The following is a 17,572-nucleotide window of genomic DNA, read 5'->3' as shown; positions in this document are numbered from 1 at the left end:
CAAGCTTAGCCACCGCCCTCGTCCTTGGCATCTGTCTCGCAAGCTCAGCCACATCGTGACCACAACTGCCGCCGCTCTCTGTCGTGTGTCCGCATGGTAGAAGCTTGGCAAAACAAGTCTCCTTCTCAGTCCTCACCACCGGACACCTTTTCCATCTCTACTCCATGTGACTCACCATCCATGCAGAACTCCAGGAGCCCATTCTACTATGCCACACCGGTGCTTGCATCCATGGTCAGTCTCTCCTTCCAAATATTGATGTGTGCCTTCAGCCCCTGGTTAAGAAAAGCCAGACCGCCAGTTTCTTCCAGCGACAGCGGCCTCCACAATGGAAACAGCTCCCGAGAAGTCAAAGTCAGGATCATGATGGCGTTCAGATGCACTCATTCTTCCACACACGAGCGAGATCCTCATTTTTCCACTTCTTCTCCGCATCCCTCTCCGACCTTTCACCATGGATCTCGCCGGAGCAGCCGCAGGCGGGGTGCGGCAACCCAGCAGCCGTCGACCCGCTGCACCTGCGTCATCTTGCAGCATCTGTGTCTTCCGTCGTTGTGGTCTATGTTGCCGAGCATCATTGGCGCAGTAGGCCGCTGTTGTGGTCGATGTTGCCGAGCACGTTGGTACAGCGCTGCCGGCGTTGCAGGTGATCGGATCTCGCCGGCCTATAGGGATGCTTCCGTGCAGCGCGCACGGTGTTGCGCCCTTACAAATCTTGTCGGGGACGGCGGAGCTGCAGTGCAACACGCGGCGCTGCGACCGGCGGGGAGGAGTTGCAATACAATGTTCATGGTGTTGTAGCCGTCTCATCGGCGGCACGGCGGAGCTGGAATGCAACAAATGGTGCTATGACCGGTGGACCTCGCAGATGAGGGGGTGTGGTTGCTCCAGCGCAACGTTCATCGTGTTGGGACTGTCTTCATTGGCAGTGCGGCGGAGCTGCAGTGCACTATGTGGTGCTGTGACTGGCGGACCTCACTGGTTGCGGGAAGCTGTAGTGTAGCGTCATGGCGCGGTGCTTGTCTAGCACATCCGCTCATCCCGTGATGGCCATGCGTCGGCTTCTAGGACAACCGTCGACAGCCCTCCCTCGCGTGCCTGCACAACTTAGCGGGCAAGACTGTCTCGGCCCTGCCTCCCACGCCCTATGGTCAAAGGGTGCATCCTAGGCCATGGTGGGGGCTGGTTTCACTCAGCTACTGCACAACACTCTCAATGCTTCACCAATGGTGGGCCTGCTTCTCTGATGCCACAAGCTCTTATGTGGCGCATGCTACGCCACAGTGTGGGAAGCTATTATGCGCTTACCACTCACACATATGCATGACCCTACTACACCTACTCCGCTCCTGGGAACACCGCCGCCACTAGTGGCCTCTGCATCACCACTGATGGTTGAGTCCATGTCGGATCTCATGCACGAGCATGGGAACCCAGCCCCTAGACCCCACAATGTTGAGACCCCATCGGCCACGTTGTTCGTCATCCGACACTAGCCTCCGCTACTTCTCACTCCTCATTGCTATAGGCCGAGGCATCGACTTTGCAGCCCGACGTTGTGTCACTTCTTTGCAACAACGCTTGCCTCCAGTCCAAGATCAGGTCCACCCTAGTGGCGTGATTGCCAAGAAGATCCCGTACTGGCATATGGAGATTATCGTCGAGGGCGAGGATGTTAATCAGCTTCTATCTCCAAGTTTGATAGACTGTTCCAAGGGAAGCTTTCGTTGGTCACCGTCAGCGCGCTCCATGCATGGGCTCTTTAGGCAGGACTGCGACCTGGCTACCACGATGGAGGATGTTCTGATCCTGCATGGGGGAGAGGAGAGCCTCGACTAGTAAATGCAGGAATCGATCAAAACCATGATTGTGGTCTAACTTTGTGTACAAGTTGTTGCTTGAGTTCTTTTAGTCCCAGATTCTAGCAAGCCTTTTGTTGTCTGTCTTTAGGGGAGGGCATTCTCCCGAACCTTGTTGTTCCTCTTTGTAGCATAATGTTGTGGTTAGAGATGGTCCGAACTTGTTTGTAGTCCATTGTTTCTTAAAGTGCAAGTGTTCCTTGTGTGCTATGCTTGATTACCCTTTCTTACCAATGTTAGAAACACCCTTAGCATCATTAGTTGTAATCTCATGGGGCTAAACTATCATGATAGAATATCAATTTTCCTTGAGATGGTTGTGACCTCCTCTCATAAACTCGTGCACATTCAAGAACCCAAGTTGGGAACGACTTATGCTGCTACTATCATTTATTTTGGCGACGTCAGGCTGAGGAACTTTCCAGTCACACCGGCCCTTGGTACTTGGGGTGGTATTTTGCTTTTCTAGAACAACGACATGCTCGATGCTTCTGGCATCACCAGCGAGGTGTTCCATCTATCAGCTATGATAGAGATCAAGCTGACTACGACCTATGGACCCATGACCTATCTTCGGAAAGATGGTTCTTTTGCGGAGCTCCTCGTCCACAAACTTTGTCTTGGTGTCATGTGGTTAGTAACAAGTGAATTTAACCAAATTTATAGAGCCTGATGCAAAACAGGAGGCACACCAATATTATGCTCGTCACTCGCTTATGCGGTACTCTTGATCCATGCGAGCTTAAAGAGATCCACCTGCAGAATAGGAAGTTCACTTGGTGTAATGAGCGGCGGGATCCGACCCTATCCAAGCCGGATAGCTATTTCCGCAACAACTATTGGGATCTTCATTTTGAAAATCATGTGCTCGCTGCCTCCTCATCCGCCCTATCTGATCATCGTCCCTTGTTTCTTGCTAGTGACATGGTCTGAAGTAGCTGCGTGCATTCAAGTTCGAGAACTTTTGGGTCAAGCTTCTGGTTTTTGGAATTTTGTTGTGGAGGCTTGGGGGAAGCCCTCGCCACACAAGGAGCCGTCTAGGGTGCTCTTTGACAAATTAAATTGCACCAACATCCATCTTCGGTGATGGAGCAATGATGTTTTCTCTACCTCAAGATTCGGTTGTACATGGCGCTTGAGGTCATCCTTAGATTCTATACAGACATAGATTCCCTACCGATTTCACTAGAGGAGAGTGATTTGAGATAAAGGATAACGTGGAGGGTCGTCGATCTAACGAGTCTGGAAAGATCATTTAAAACCTTAAGGAGGGTGATGCAAATACAAAAAATTTACCTCTGCATCAATGCTTGAAGGCACAATAACTTCATCGACAAGATTCGGCAGGGAGCCGGCTAGCTTACTTTCGACAATGATAAAGCAAGGGTGGTGCAAGACCATTTCTCCACCATGTCGCATAAAGCATAGGGGTGTCAAAGAGACTTTAATTGGAAAATTCTATATTTCTCTACGACCTCTCTGGCATCGGAGACCCTTTCACAGAGAAGGAAATGATTGACGTCATTGCACAAATGCCTAAGGATAAGTCTCCATCTCCAGATCGCTTTGTCGGGGCTTTTTCCAAGGCTTGTTGTGCTACAATTAAGCATGGCATCATGGCTATGATCAATAAATTTTCCAGACTCATTATTGAGCACATTAAGCGGCTTAATTCGGCCAACATTGCGATCCTTCCAAAGAAGAATGGTGATGAATGCATCGCTGACTTTACGCGGATTAACCTTATTCACATGGAGTACTAATGGATGTTAATATCGCCTCATACATGATGAAGATGCTAATTGAAACACTCCTTCATATCTATGGTGAATTATTTTGTACCGGCCTTTATTAATCATGCTTACCAGTGACGAACTTGTGTTGTTACCTTGTTGAAGGTGTTGTCTACTTGTTGTGGTGCTGGTCTCGGCAACCATGATGCAAATCATGTCTGGTCCATCTTTGATAGGATGTGGCGACGACAAGCGAGGACGTTTATCCCTTCTTGAAGGCGTTGTTGTGCAAGAAGTTGATTTAGTCCTAGGTGTTTTTTTCACAACCTATAATGTTTCGGCCCAAGATGCATTTGTTTAGTACTCTGCTTGACAATTAATATAAATGGTTTTGTGCATCACAATGATATAGAGGCCGACGGTCTCCACCATACTTGTTGAACAAAGGTATCGCTTTTGTTGAAAAAATCCTTTTGAGAAGTCATGTGCCACATGTTCCCTATATAGATGGTTTCATGTCACTTGTTGTTGGGAGATACATGGTACAAGGAGCACCGTGCTAAATATAATAGTCGCACCAACACATATCACATTAATGAGGGTCGGAAATATGGCTTCGTGCACGTGAAGGATGAGCCTTTTATTGCTTGGAGGAAAGAACACCTTGAGAAGATAAAAGATCACAAAGAAGCAGAAAAGAAGAAGGTCAAAGCTATTGAATTTCTATGGTCTCTGATCAATCTACAAGTTAAATATCTCTGAAGGGACTTACTCAAAACCAAGGCCAGTTTCGTCTCAAGGTCTAGAGGATGATACGATCATACATGTTTATGATATTCTTAGCGTTATTCCAGTCTGTGATTATAAAGCGCCAATGTACACATTGTGCATAAGTCGTAGCCATGCATCTACTTTGTATGGGTTGGACATGAGTAATAATGTATTTGTCCAGGACTGGACAAAAATAACTTCAATTGGGAGCAAGAAGAACCCAGGTATGGATGCATGTGGGCGGGCTGAGGAGAAGAGAAGTCCATGCTTCTATTTTGTCATTTCAAAGCCACCATATCAATCATATGAGTAAAAGGAAACAACAACTTAGTTATAATTTAAGAGTTGGAGATGACAAAATAGAGATTAGTTTCCTACTTTGAAGAAGAGATGGTCGAATTATTTACGGGAAATGGTAGAAAGTGAAAGGTGTATGACAAAAACAAAGAGATTGGCTTCCTACTTTGAAGAAGATATGGCCGGATTATTTAAGGGCCGCGGTATAAAGAGAAAGGTGCATGAACTTGCTATTTTTATTCGTTCCAATCAAGGAGAGATTTGGCTGAGAGGTTCACATGCATGGAATATATTGTGTTGGAAGACTTGCTGTTGGGGTCTACAATGCATAGTATACCACAGTGACGCACCAATTTAAAAGAAGTCGTATTTATTTATGATAGAAATCTAAGGTGTTTGATTTGGGTTGTAAAGATTGTCTTGCTAACCTATAAACTAAGAAATCTAATAGTTGGTAGATTTTAGGTAATTTTTTAGCATGTAAAGGAGATTTAGTTGGGCAATCAACTTTCTTTCCAAGCTAAGTTGGTTGGTTCATGTATTAAATCCTATGTTGTGTGCCATGTAACAACAAGTTATTTTGAGGAAATAGACATATATTGCAGAAAAATACCCATATCGAGTTTTGAGGGAAGCTGTCTGAAAATCCTATGTTTTGGAGGAATCTTTGAAGACCTGTATATTGTGATTTCTGCATAGAAATTGTCTTGCGCGTGAGTTTCAATCTTCTAGATTGGTTATATTGTGTTCAACCGCAAGGTTCAAACCCTCTACTTCGTGTACACCACGTGCGGGGCAAGAGGCTACTGCACTGAAGGTGGACGGCCATGAAAGATAGGGTTGTGATGATAGATCAGATCTTGCCTCGAGGTTTGTTCCTCATCACACTCTCCACGACAATGCTTGGCTGAGGAGAATTGACATGTCCACGGGACTCATAATTTATCACATCAATCAAGTTTGCGCTCTTTGGGCTATGCTTGATCATGTTCATCTTCAGCAAGAGACCGCCAATAACATTGTTTGGAAGCTTGCGGCAAATGGCATCTACTCCGCTGCTTCCGCTGAGGGGTCCATCACCATTTTGATTAAGCATGCAATGTTTTATAAGTGGGTGCCCCAAGTGGAAGTTTTTTGCATGACTTTTCATCAAGAATATGATTTTCGACCACCGGGTCTAGAGAGGAGAGGATGTCCAAACCATGGCTTCAGTCAACTTTTTAGGAGGAAGCTTGAGTCTGCTACACACATTTTGTTCAAGTGCAAACCCTCCATCTGTGTTTTCAAGGTTTTAATGGCATGGCTTGCCTCCTTGGAGTGAACATCGCTCAATGGGGTGGACTACCACGGTACTCTTGGTCGTGGCCAAAGTAGGAAAGAGATGGCCTCCACCATCATGCTCGTTGTGGGGGAACTTTGGAACGAGAGGAATGCGAGGTTATTTTTAGAATGAAGATAAAAAAAGTGTCCGGCTTAAACTTAATAAAGCCTACACACCGGCAATATACAAACAAGTCACACTACATAGAGGAAACTTGGTTTCCTGAGTATGAGATAAATCACTAGGGCATCAAACTAAGGCAGAGCCCGCAGACTCGGGGAGGATCCAAAAGGATGCCATGACCCTAACACACCGGCGGAGATGAACGAGCCATCGAGTAGACCCGTCATAGCTTGTTGGTCGCCAACACTATGCTATCAACGTCGCTTCGCTTCCCAAGCAGCATCCACTGCTGCATGTAAACATTGCACTAGAAAAAGCGGTCAGCAGGGTGAGGGAGGGCAACCTCAATCGTAATTTTGTTGTCGTTTTGCCGAATGGCCCATAACAATGGCTCTACATATGGCCACATTACGTGTTTGGACATGCCACGTAACGAGTTCAATAGAAAGATCAACTCTGCACCAGAGGCTAGATCCCAATGCAGCCCCGAAGCTTCACGGACTGCACTCCACAGAAAGCGCGAAAAGGATATCTAAAGAAGACATGGTTGGCATCCTTCCGCACCACACACAAAGCACAATGGGCATCCAAACGGTCATTGCGCTTAACTATATTGTTAGACGTCGGCAGGTGGTTTCTAAACATTTGCCACAAGAATATTTTATCTTTGAGCGGTAGTGGCCTTCCAAATATGGCACATGAAAAAAAGTGAAGAAGTTTTAGATAGTTGTGCATAGAGCGATTTTACCGAAAACTGGCTAGAGCTAGTAAGGTGCCTCGTAACCACGTCCGCACCACTGGACATGAGCATGTATTGGAGCCTATCCCAAAGAGAGTTCCGACTAGCATTCTCGATAGTGGTTAGCTCACGATGAAAGGATACAACTAGGGGGGGGGGAAGAGAAATGCCTCGGCTACCGAGATATCCGGCTCCACTATTATGGAGTACAGAGCACATAATTCCATCCAAAGCAGCTGCAAATCCAACCAATAGTCAAACAAAAATGCGGATGGGCTTGCCATTCCTAGTCGAAAACTTTGCCCCCAAAGTGAAAGCCAGCTTAACCGCTTGGATCCCATTCCAAAATGGGTAGCCACAAACCCTAGATTCAAAACAAAAGAGCAGTCCAGGAAATACTTTGCTTTGAAAAGCTTAGCCCAAAGCCCACTAGCATTTTGGGAGAGCTTCCAAGCCCACTTGGATAAAAGGGAAATGTTCATAAGTTTCAAATTTATTATGCCCAAGCCTCCTGACTTTTTTGGACGGTAAAACTGTCACTCACTTAACCTCATGGTATTTCCTCTTGGCTCCAGCTCCTTCCCAAAAGAACTTGGAGCGCGACATGTCCAGTTTGGTGTAAGCCCCATCATCTGGAAGGAACAATCCCATTGTGGACATGGTAAGATAGGAGATGCTCAAATTTGTTAAGATCAGCCTGGCGCCCGAAGACATGACCTTGCATGCCACGCGCAAACCCTCTTAGCTACCGAACAACACAATGCCTCGCCATCAGAGATTTTAAGGTTCTTGTTACTAATTGGGAATCCTAAGTACGAGATTGGGAAGTCTCCTAACTTGGAACCTGATATTCCTCCCAGTGATCCATCCCCTTGGACTTATGGAAATTAACCTTCATCCCCGACATTGCCTCAAAGCATAGAAGGATTGGTTTTACCGAGGCAATACTAAGTTGGTCTAGTTCGAACAACATCATTGTGTCATCTATGTATTGCAAGTGCACACACCCTGGGGATAAGGTGGCCACCCCCCCTTCATATGCCCAGTAGCTCGATCCCTATCGAGCATTGCCGAGAGTGCCTCGACAACGAAGTTAAAGAGCAAGCTGTAGAGGATTGCCTTGTATCAACCCATGCTTGTTGAACCCACCTAGCCTCAAAACCATTGTGAAGAAAAACCTCGTGGAGAAATACCTAGTTGACACAATCATAAGATTTTTTGATATCTAACTTAAGTAGGGTCACCTATTGTCTACATCTCTTGACTCTGTGCATTATCTCATGCAATGCCACTAATCCTTCAAGGATGTAACAGTCTTTGATAAACGCGGATCGACATCTATTTATGACGCGATGGGCCACCGGAGAGGGACGTGAGGCATAGGCTTTTTACAATGGATTTTAAAAGGAACATTGATCGGCGCTATCAGGAGAAATTGGAAAATGTTTTGTCAGCCCCCTTGACTTCAAAATTAACGGAAGCATGCCAAATTTTAACCTACATATGTCAAGCGTACCGACCGTGAAACCAGTGCAGATGGCAAGCAAAGGGCCCTTTAGAAAATTCAAGAACATGTGGAAGAAGGCAACCGACCAACCGTCTAGACCGCACACCTTATCCAGTTCCATGGAGAGAAGCTACGCGTCGATCTCTTGAGCCAGGAAGGAGCACAAAAGCTTAGAATTTTCCTCATGCGAAACACGCTGCGAGTGAACCCACAGATTAGAGTGCAGCACACCCAATTTGGGCTCAGCCGAGCCCGTCCAGCTAATGTTGAAAGTATAGATATGCCCTGCTCCGATTGTGGACGTTGGATGGAGCACTTACGCCTACGGCCATTCGCTTATGCATGAAAGTAGCGTGTGTTTGCATCCCCTTTGGTAATCCACTTGACCCCACCTCTACGACGCGAGTACTCTTCCTCCGTGTGAAGGATAGCGAGGACATTGTTCTCGGTGGCATATCTATGTTCCCATTCGGGAAGAACACACAGAAAACATACATAGAAACATGCTTAATTTTTCCGCAAGCGCAATCCATGTCTCAAACGGGTCACGCAAATTACCAGCAGACTATAAGGCTACGGCCTAGCGCCCCTGAACCAATGATTCATTTTTGCCATCTAACATGCTGATGATAGTCTTGGCGCTCAATAAGGCCGAAGCCAAGCTTTGGGTAACCACCCACTAGTGCAAGGCACCTGGATTCCATTATGCCGTGAGAGTTTTTGTCCATTTGTGGAGGAGTAATTGCCTCCTCCTTTGAACCACTAGTAACCTTCTTCTTTATTGACAAGATTAGGCAAATATTTTGCGTTTGTTTCGAATTTATTTAAACACTTTTTTTAGTCTTCTATTTTCATCTTTAGAAACGGAAGTTTATTTTAATCATGTTTTTCCACTACCAGTAGAGTAATAATGTCCCATTAAGCATCATCAGATTATCCCCAGGATAGATAATCTGATCAATCTCCAGCATTATATATAGAGTATCTTTCCAGTGAGCTTGCATATCCGTCCACAAACACTCTGGTACTAATTCCACATTAATAGTTTCATGTGGCTCAAAATAGATTGATACTACTACGTACAACATACATAGTCATGCGTTAGTTCTGTTGCTCTATTTCATCTGGTCGATCGTTTTGATCGTGTCACCCAGACCCTCCCTTCCAACCCAACAACGCCGCAACGTTGCCGTAAGAGATAAACATTTTTGAGTTCAGGTTGTGTCGTCGATCGTTCTACTGATGTCAAAAATGATGTTGACCAGTTCTTCGGAGGAACCTCACACCGCCGCCAGCAAGAAGCAGCCAGGGGCGAAGGAGGAGAAGCAGCATCCAGCCCCCAAAGGGAAGCCTAAGAAGCAGCAGCAGCCGCAGCGTCAGGAGTCGATCAAGGCGACAAAGGAGCAGAAAGGGAAGGCGCCCATGGTAGAGGTGCCTCCGCCCGTCGAGGAGGAGGAGGAGAAGGCGGCCATGGCGAGGCCGGTGGTGCCGCAGGTCGTTACACAGCTGACGCACGAGGAGAAAGAGGAGGACTGGTTGGCCATGACGGGCACCAAGCTGCCGCAGTTCCCCCACAGGCGCCCCGAGATAGTCCAGAAGCAAGTCAACGTATGCATGCATGCCCAAAGCTTTTTTTTTATTTTTTCCTTTGAATCATGGATTCGTTTTGGTATCACTGACACCATCTGTTCGTGCGTGCAGAACATCTGCCCAGGGGAGTGGCTTTGGCAGGCCAACAGGAACAGGAACAGGTACAAAGTCAAGGAGAAGAAGTCCGAGAAGGTACTCACTAGCTTTTCCACTGCTATTTGCACTTCACTTCATCGCCATGATTTTATTATTCTTGATGATTATATATTTGATTGTGATTAACCTCATTGGGATTATAATTATATTTAAATGATTAGTTGTTTAGATCCAACTGCGTTTGTTATTTCTAAATTTCGCATTGTAATTAGATGTTTAGAGATTTTTTTAGGGGGGGGGGCTGAGGGTGACCAACGTGCCCATCTCCTAGCCTAGGTGCTCTTACACGTGTGGCCAGGAAGTCGTGTTATATCTACACCCTTTGACGGTGAAAGCACATACCAGTTGATATTCTAGAACTTTACATTGTGTATGGAGTAGATGTGAAAGGTGTGACCCTAGGTGGGAGTGGTTGACATGCTCGAGTGCGGATATCATTAGAGTTTGAGTTAGATTTCTATCATAAATTCAAGTTACAAAATATGAATTATATGTTTAAGAAAAAATATATTAGTAAAAACTTCTTTCAAATACAAATCTAACAATACAATTACTATATTATATAACATATTTTGCAAGTGACATCTATATTGAATATTGTTTTAAGATACGAGCGGGGCTGACAAAATTTGGATGGAGGAAGTACTTTGTCTTGGAGACAGTTAATTTTCCTAGTACCGTCTTGTGTCTTGGGGCCAGAATCGCAGCCAAACCCATTGAATATTTTGCTTTAAGTGTTTTTGGTTTTCAGTTTCTCTCTGTTCGCACCACAGTGACTTGGCATGTAGCCAAAATGGATGATCACCTTGTTGAGCTTTCTGTTATTCTGCAGCGCGTGGGCGGCCTGAAGGGCATGGCGACGGATGACGAGGACTCCAACTCTGACTAAGCTCAAAGAGGAGCTCGGGCGTGACTCCAACAATGGCGCAACAACGGTAGAAAGGATATTTTGGAGTTATTGGTGAGGAGAAGCGTCGGGAAAAGCGGTAGCAAGAGAAAGAGAGGTTGAAGATAGTTAGTGATCATGGATGGGCATTCCATGAGTTTGAGTCAAATAAAAAATCCGGAAAATAATTTATGAGGTTGATGTTGTGCTACCCAATAATGGTTTAGGAATGTTGCATCTCTGCTACCAATTGCCACCATGCATCTCAAGTTTCTGTTTTGCAAGAACTATTTGTTGCTTTGCCTCTTGAGTTTCTATTTTCAGTAACTATTTGTTGCTTTGCGTTGGCAAAAGCACAAAGGGATGAGCTCTTGATGTTATGTCTACCCTACTCAATGTAAATTTTGTTGACCTAGCGACCGCTTTAACTAGGCCTAGTGCTAGTCAGTCGATATCAGTTTCGTTAAGTTTCACGAGGCTCTATACATGTGGATGCGGGAGCAGTGTAAGTAGGCGAAAAGGGACCTTCTCTAAATATGCTCTAGTACGCTCGGCATTAACTTTAGTTTAGACCAGCCTTCCATTTAGGGGTGTTCTTTGGGACTCTTTAGCCAACCCTTTGCCGCTGGGGCTACCGAGGGCCTATTAGATTTTGTACCTACCAGATAAGTATGTTAGACACCCCAGACTATGGAATTTGGGACACAATTCTCCTAACCTTTTTCTAAGGTATAGTTAACCCCCTAACGTAATTTAACCACAAGATTTTTGTCTCGTTCTCCTGGCCTGGATTTTCGACCGGTTCTCCCGGCCTATTTCGCTGATTATTACTGACCATTTGCGATGCTGAGATTGGCTAAGTTCAAGTCAAATCGTGCAATCCAAAGATCTCGGCATACCCTTCTCTCGAACTCCATCTCCTCAATAGTGATAGAGCTCCGTTATCATGGCGACTATGGCGTTGAGGCATTGGTCGCGGTGGAAAATCTGAACATGCAACTGGTGAAGTTTGATGGGGAACACATCGCTTAAAGGTTTCTTCGTGGCAGAAGCGTTTACTTACTCTTGGAGGGCATGATGGGTGATGGCTTTATTTTGAGTTCATAAAATTCATCTTTTGTTGGGAAAAAGGGACCCTCGTATTAGTGAGTATTCCTCCTATCAAGTCAAAATTAAAGATGTGCATGGGTATTTTTTAGAAGGAAAAAGGCACATGTGTTGTTGGTGTGTAAATATAATAGAGATTAATTTGTGGAGCGGCAAATGTTGCTTGTTTGGTCATGGGACAATGAGAACGAGAAAGGTGTTTGCCACTCCACACACGGTGGAAATGTGTTCTATTGCTAGTCAATACTCCATCCGTTCACAAATATAAAACGTCCTAACATTTTTCTGAATTGGATGTATTCCTTGAATATAAGATTTATCTGAAGTAGAAGTATCTTTGATTTGACCAAACTTATAGAAACATTCACAATACAAAATCAATATTATTATATTTATTATGGAATGTAAGTTCATATTTTATATATTTGGTATTGTAGATTTTTATAATTTTTAATATAAATTTGGTCAAATCTTATACGCGGAATAAAAAAGACCAGAGTGTAAGTATCCTTCTAAACTCGAGCTCAAATGCTCCTACCATGAACAGTAAAATAGAAAACAAATTCAAAAAATTCTGAATCTTTTTTTATGGCAAACTTTAAGAAATGTTTGAAGTGCATGCAAAGTTTCACCACGAAATCACACTGGGGCAAGTCGTGGCAATAAAAACAAATTCAGACCTCCAAAATACATTTGAAAGTAACATTTTCATAGTATCGATTTTGGTTTTTTTACCAACACATTGCACCGATGTGATTTTGTGCTGAATTTTTTCATGCACCCAAAACATTCTTTAAATTTTGCCAAAAAAAATCAGATTTTTTTTTATTTTTTCGAACTTACTGTCATTTGAGCTCGAGCTTAAAAACTCCACATCCGGACCAGAGGGGTTATTTAGACATGTTTAGTGTATTTTTATATTTTTTTAATATAAATTTGGTCAAACTTTGTAAAGTTTGACTTGATACAAATCTTATACGTGGAATAAAAAAGACCAGAGTGTAAGTATCCTTCTAAACTCGAGCTCAAATGCTCCTACCATATGAACAGTAAAATAGAAAACAAATTCAAAAAATTCTGAATCTTTTTTGTGGCAAACTTTAAGAAATGTTTGAAGTGCATGCAAAGTTTCACCACGAAATCACACTGGGGCAAGTCGTGGCAATAAAAACAAATTCAGACCCCAAAATACATTTGAAAGTAACATTTTCATAGTATCGATTTTGGTTTTTTTACCAACACATTGCACCGATGTGATTTTGTGCTGAATTTTTTCATGCACCCAAAACATTCTTTAAAGTTTGCCAAAAAATCAGATTTTTTTTTATTTTTTCGAACTTACTGTCATTTGAGCTCGAGTTTAAAAACTCCACATCCGGACCAGAGGGGTTATTTAGACATGTTTAGTGTATTTTTATATTTTTTAATATAAATTTGGTCAAACTTTGTAAAGTTTGACTTGATACAAATCTTATACCCGGAATAAAAAAGACCAGAGTGTAAGTATCCTTCTAAACTCGAGCTCAAATGCTCCTACCATATGAACAGTAAAATAGAAAACAAATTCAAAAAATTCTGAATCTTTTTTGTGGCAAACTTTAAGAAATGTTTGAAGTGCATGCAAAGTTTCACCACGAAATCACACTGGGGCAAGTCGTGTCAATAAAAACAAATTCAGACCTCCAAAATACATTTGAAAGTAACATTTTCATAGTATCGATTTTGGTTTTTTTACCAACACATTGCACCGATGTGATTTTGTGCTGAATTTTTTCATGCACCCCAAACATTCTTTAAAGTTTGCCAAAAAAATCAGATTTTTTTTATTTTTTCAAACTTACTGTCATTTGAGCTCGAGCTTAAAAACTCCACATCCGGATCAGAGGGATTATGTAGACATGTTTAGTGTACTTGTTCACCCATTTCAGTCCGTATGTCATCCGCATTGAAAATATCCAAAACGTCTCATATTTGTGAACGGATTGAGTACCTAGGAACCATCATATTTCCTCCCATGTCAAGTAAAAAAATAAAGATATGCATGTACTGCTGGTGTCTAAATAGAAGTGATGGTCCATACCAATAACCGATACCTCATGTACACACAGTATAAGGATAAGGAGCCATGACATGACAACAAGGGGGGAAAGGCCACACAGTTTCAGAGCAGGCCAGTTAGCTAGCTCGCTAACTAGGTAAACTGTTGCCAATTGATGCATTGCAGGAACAACGCAGGAAAAATTTACCATATCGATCTCAATAGAAGATATATATGGATGGTATGTCCCTGTTGATGGTACTACATTAATGTGCAAGTTTTTCACACACCCATGCAAGTGCAACATGCATCCATTCTGTGATAAATCCTGAAGAGAACATCACAAGCTAGCCAAGATACATGGCAGTGCACCAAACAAGCATTGGTCATGATCACCACGCCATTCTTGTCCCTTTGTAAGCAGTAAATATAATTCATTGACTAATCGAAGTAACATGAGTAGATGACACGTCTACAGTAAGAAATTTTCAGTTTCCATTGCATTTGTTGTAACGTACCCCCTGTGGCCGGCGCTGTCCCGTTTGCTTCAGACGGTTTCGCTTCCCGGCTCGCGGCTGCCGGCGGTGAGGCTCTTGTGCTCGCCGTCGTCATGGGCGCCCGGGAGGATGGTGTCGTCGTCCTGATCATCAGCGTCTTTCTTCTTGTTCTTGGTGTACTCGCCGTAGAGGTACGAGGAAAGGCCCCAGACGCAGAGCGCGGTGGCCACGGCCTTCTCGGCGCCGAAAGGATCGCCGAACACGACGACGCCGCCAATGACATTGGCCGTGAGCACCGCGGCCATGCACACGCCGCTGTGGAGCGACGACGTTAGGTAGATCACGCCGGCGGTGCCCATGAAGCACGCCTGCCACGTCACCACCAGCGTCGCAACCACCACCCAGTACACGGCGTGGGACCCCTTCCAGTGGGCCACATCGTTACTGAAACCGCCGGTCGCCGCGAGTCCGATCGCCGCCACGACGGACGCCATGGCCTGCATCACGGCCTGCACCTCCACCGCCAGGATGAACCCGCCGGAGACCGCCTCCCGGTACAGCAGCTCCATGACGGGGAGGTACGCGGAGAAGAGCCCCGCGGCGCCGAGCGTGACGACGAAACCGATGATGTATCCCTTCCTGTCCGGACTCTCGCCCGAGTCGCCGGACCGGAGCGCGAGGAGCACGGAGCAGAGCGTCATGAGCACAACGGCGTTGAGGTTGACGAAGGTGAGCGGGTGACGGACGATGGCGACGGCGAGGACGAGCGTGAAGGCGAGCTGAGTGGACAGCAGCAGCGACGAGGTGGACACCGGCAGGAGCGACGAGCTGTAGGCGAAGAGCAGGTTGTTGACGCCCATGAGCGCGCCGATGAACAGGCACACGGCCAGGAAGCGCCGCGAGAACCAAAGAAACGGCCGAGGCGCGGAAACGGGCCGGCCGGCGAGGAACGCGGCGACCACGAGCGTCGGGAACCCCGCGGACTGCACAAGCGTGACCACCCACTTGTTCTGCCCGCCGTGCTCGAAGTAGAACCTGGAGAGCAGGCTGGAGACGACGGACCCGATCAGAAGCGCCGCGTAGTTGGCCATCAGGAGCACCGTCGACCTGCTCCTGCGGCGCGGGGCCGCCGTGGCTGCGCCCGCCGGCCCGGAGGAGATCGCCATTGCCGCGCGCGTCGCCGTCGTGGTCAAGGAGGAGTAGGAGGGATCGATGGATGGATGGCGAACTGGCGATGGGCGACGGGGATTGTACATAGGCGGCATGTATATATCGGGTTGGGGAAATTTTCTTGTTGGGGAAGATCAGAGATCACAAAAGGCCATGCAGGAATTGCGTAGAGTAAGGAGGATTTATAGAAGGTTTTTACACTGCTGCGCCTTCCGTTTCTTGCTTTTCCGGGCGGCCGGATGTGAAAAAGCTAGGCGTCAGTTACAATACGTTACTAGTCTATTGTTTGGTCAGTATATATACTCGTGTATATTTGGGATCACATCAAAGCTGGAAATTAATGATCAGCAGAAAATTAGTACTCCTAAGATGAGGCATGAGAGGAAGCATTGCATGGAAGTAAGTGCAAAATTTGCATGAATATATGGATGTATTCATGCATTCATTGCTCAAATCCAAATATAGTACTAAGGAAGTAGTAGGAGCCAATTAATCGAGAATGTCCAGTAATGTAGTAGTATATATATATATATATATATATATATATATATATATATATATATATATCCGAATTAAATTGATGGATTGGTTGTTGGGTGCTGAACATATCGCAGAAGATCCCTGAATTAGTTGCTGAACAATTTGTGTGAAACTGCACATGTGTTTCTTCATTCCCACACCGGTTTGGTTGAGATGCATAGGGGTCGTTGAGATGCTGCTGGGGTTGTAAGCGGAAAACAACCGGATGCAATCGTATTGGAATTTGCCTTTCTCTGTTTGCTTATGTCCAGGATTGTCCCGTATCCATTTTGGGAGTGGGCCGGATTACTACATAGCACCAACAACGTACGGGAACTATTGACGGCTCGCCTAGCGTTCACATGCCGTGTTCTTGGGTCATGCATGTGTGTATGCAAAGCAAGCATGCATGCATCTTAAACCCAAGATCGGAAAACCGCACACCGTTCTTCCTTCTCTCAGAGATAGAGGACTGATCATATCTCATCTCAGTGGCTCAATCATGTGCATGATCCGCCATTGGCACACAAAATTGCAACCAAACCCAAAAATACTGATCTAGATGAGAATTCGCCAAGTCCTGTCTAAGTGACGTGACATTAGCGTGAAACAAGTAGTCATATCCCTCCACTAGAAGAGAACTTGTTGCGCCCACATCTTCAAAAAAAGGATCACACCCCCGTGGCGCTTCCATTAGGCGGCTCAGGCGGGCACTAGTCGCCACTGCGATGACATATCCTCCCCCCTCCCGCATGTCTCGCCGTCACTAGAGAAGCCGTCGGCGAAGCCCACACTGACTCCAAGGAAAGTGGCGGTGGAATTTTTCACCTACATCACACGTCCTTCCATCCCCCACACCCATCGGGGTCCGTCATAGTAGCTGCTACTTCGGTCCTTCAGCACTCCCTTCCAATGCAGAAGGGCGGCCAAGCCCCTGCTGCTTGTCATGCTGGTCGGGGATCTCGTGCTGCTATGCGGTGGCATTGACGTCGGATCCGGCCTGATCGGGGCCCTGCTGGATGGGGCATAGGCAGTGACTGCTAGTAAGGGTCGGGCTGGTTGCTCCCTTTCTCGCTGTTAGTTGCATCCAATAGCATCAGTGAACGTCTCAGTCTGGTGTTTGAGTTGGAAGGATTTCTCTACTATGGTAACACCTGTCAACAGATCGTTCGAGCGAGGTTCTATGAAGCAGCTAGGAGGCTTCATTGTGGGTGTGGGTCTGGGTTTTGGTGGCTCTCACTCTCGCTAGTTTTCCTTCG

At 45.6% G+C, this 17,572-nt stretch overlaps 2 protein-coding genes across 3 annotated transcripts in view; one reads left to right on the top strand and one right to left on the bottom strand.

Moving 5' to 3' along the window:
* Positions 1-11,290, top strand: part of LOC125538634 — an 18,056-nt gene extending 6,766 nt beyond the window's left edge. The window contains exons 5-7 of one of the 2 annotated variants that reach the window (XM_048701897.1): positions 9,616-9,958; positions 10,052-10,132; positions 10,929-11,290. In XM_048701897.1, the coding sequence (XP_048557854.1) occupies positions 9,616-9,958; positions 10,052-10,132; positions 10,929-10,985 (481 nt within the window). In that variant the 3' untranslated portion in view covers positions 10,986-11,290. Of the gene's footprint in view, positions 1-3,757; positions 4,040-9,615; positions 9,959-10,051; positions 10,133-10,928 lie in introns of those variants that run through there. The other variant, XM_048701904.1, reaches the window with a different exon arrangement.
* Positions 11,291-14,354: 3,064 nt separating this feature from the next.
* LOC125538625 (probable purine permease 4) lies at positions 14,355-15,928 on the bottom strand. Its single transcript, XM_048701884.1, has one exon. The coding sequence runs from the start codon at positions 15,887-15,889 to the stop codon at positions 14,675-14,677; it is 1,215 nt and encodes a 404-aa protein (XP_048557841.1). The 5' UTR covers positions 15,890-15,928; the 3' UTR covers positions 14,355-14,674.
* Between the last annotated feature and the right edge of the window lie 1,644 nt (positions 15,929-17,572).

The sequence above is a fragment of the Triticum urartu genome, chromosome 1, assembly GCF_003073215.2.
Source record: "Triticum urartu cultivar G1812 chromosome 1, Tu2.1, whole genome shotgun sequence".
In the NCBI taxonomy this organism is placed as follows: domain Eukaryota; kingdom Viridiplantae; phylum Streptophyta; class Magnoliopsida; order Poales; family Poaceae; genus Triticum; species Triticum urartu.
The sequence above is the reverse complement of the archived record's forward strand: the minus strand, read 5'-3'. Positions and strand labels throughout refer to the sequence as shown.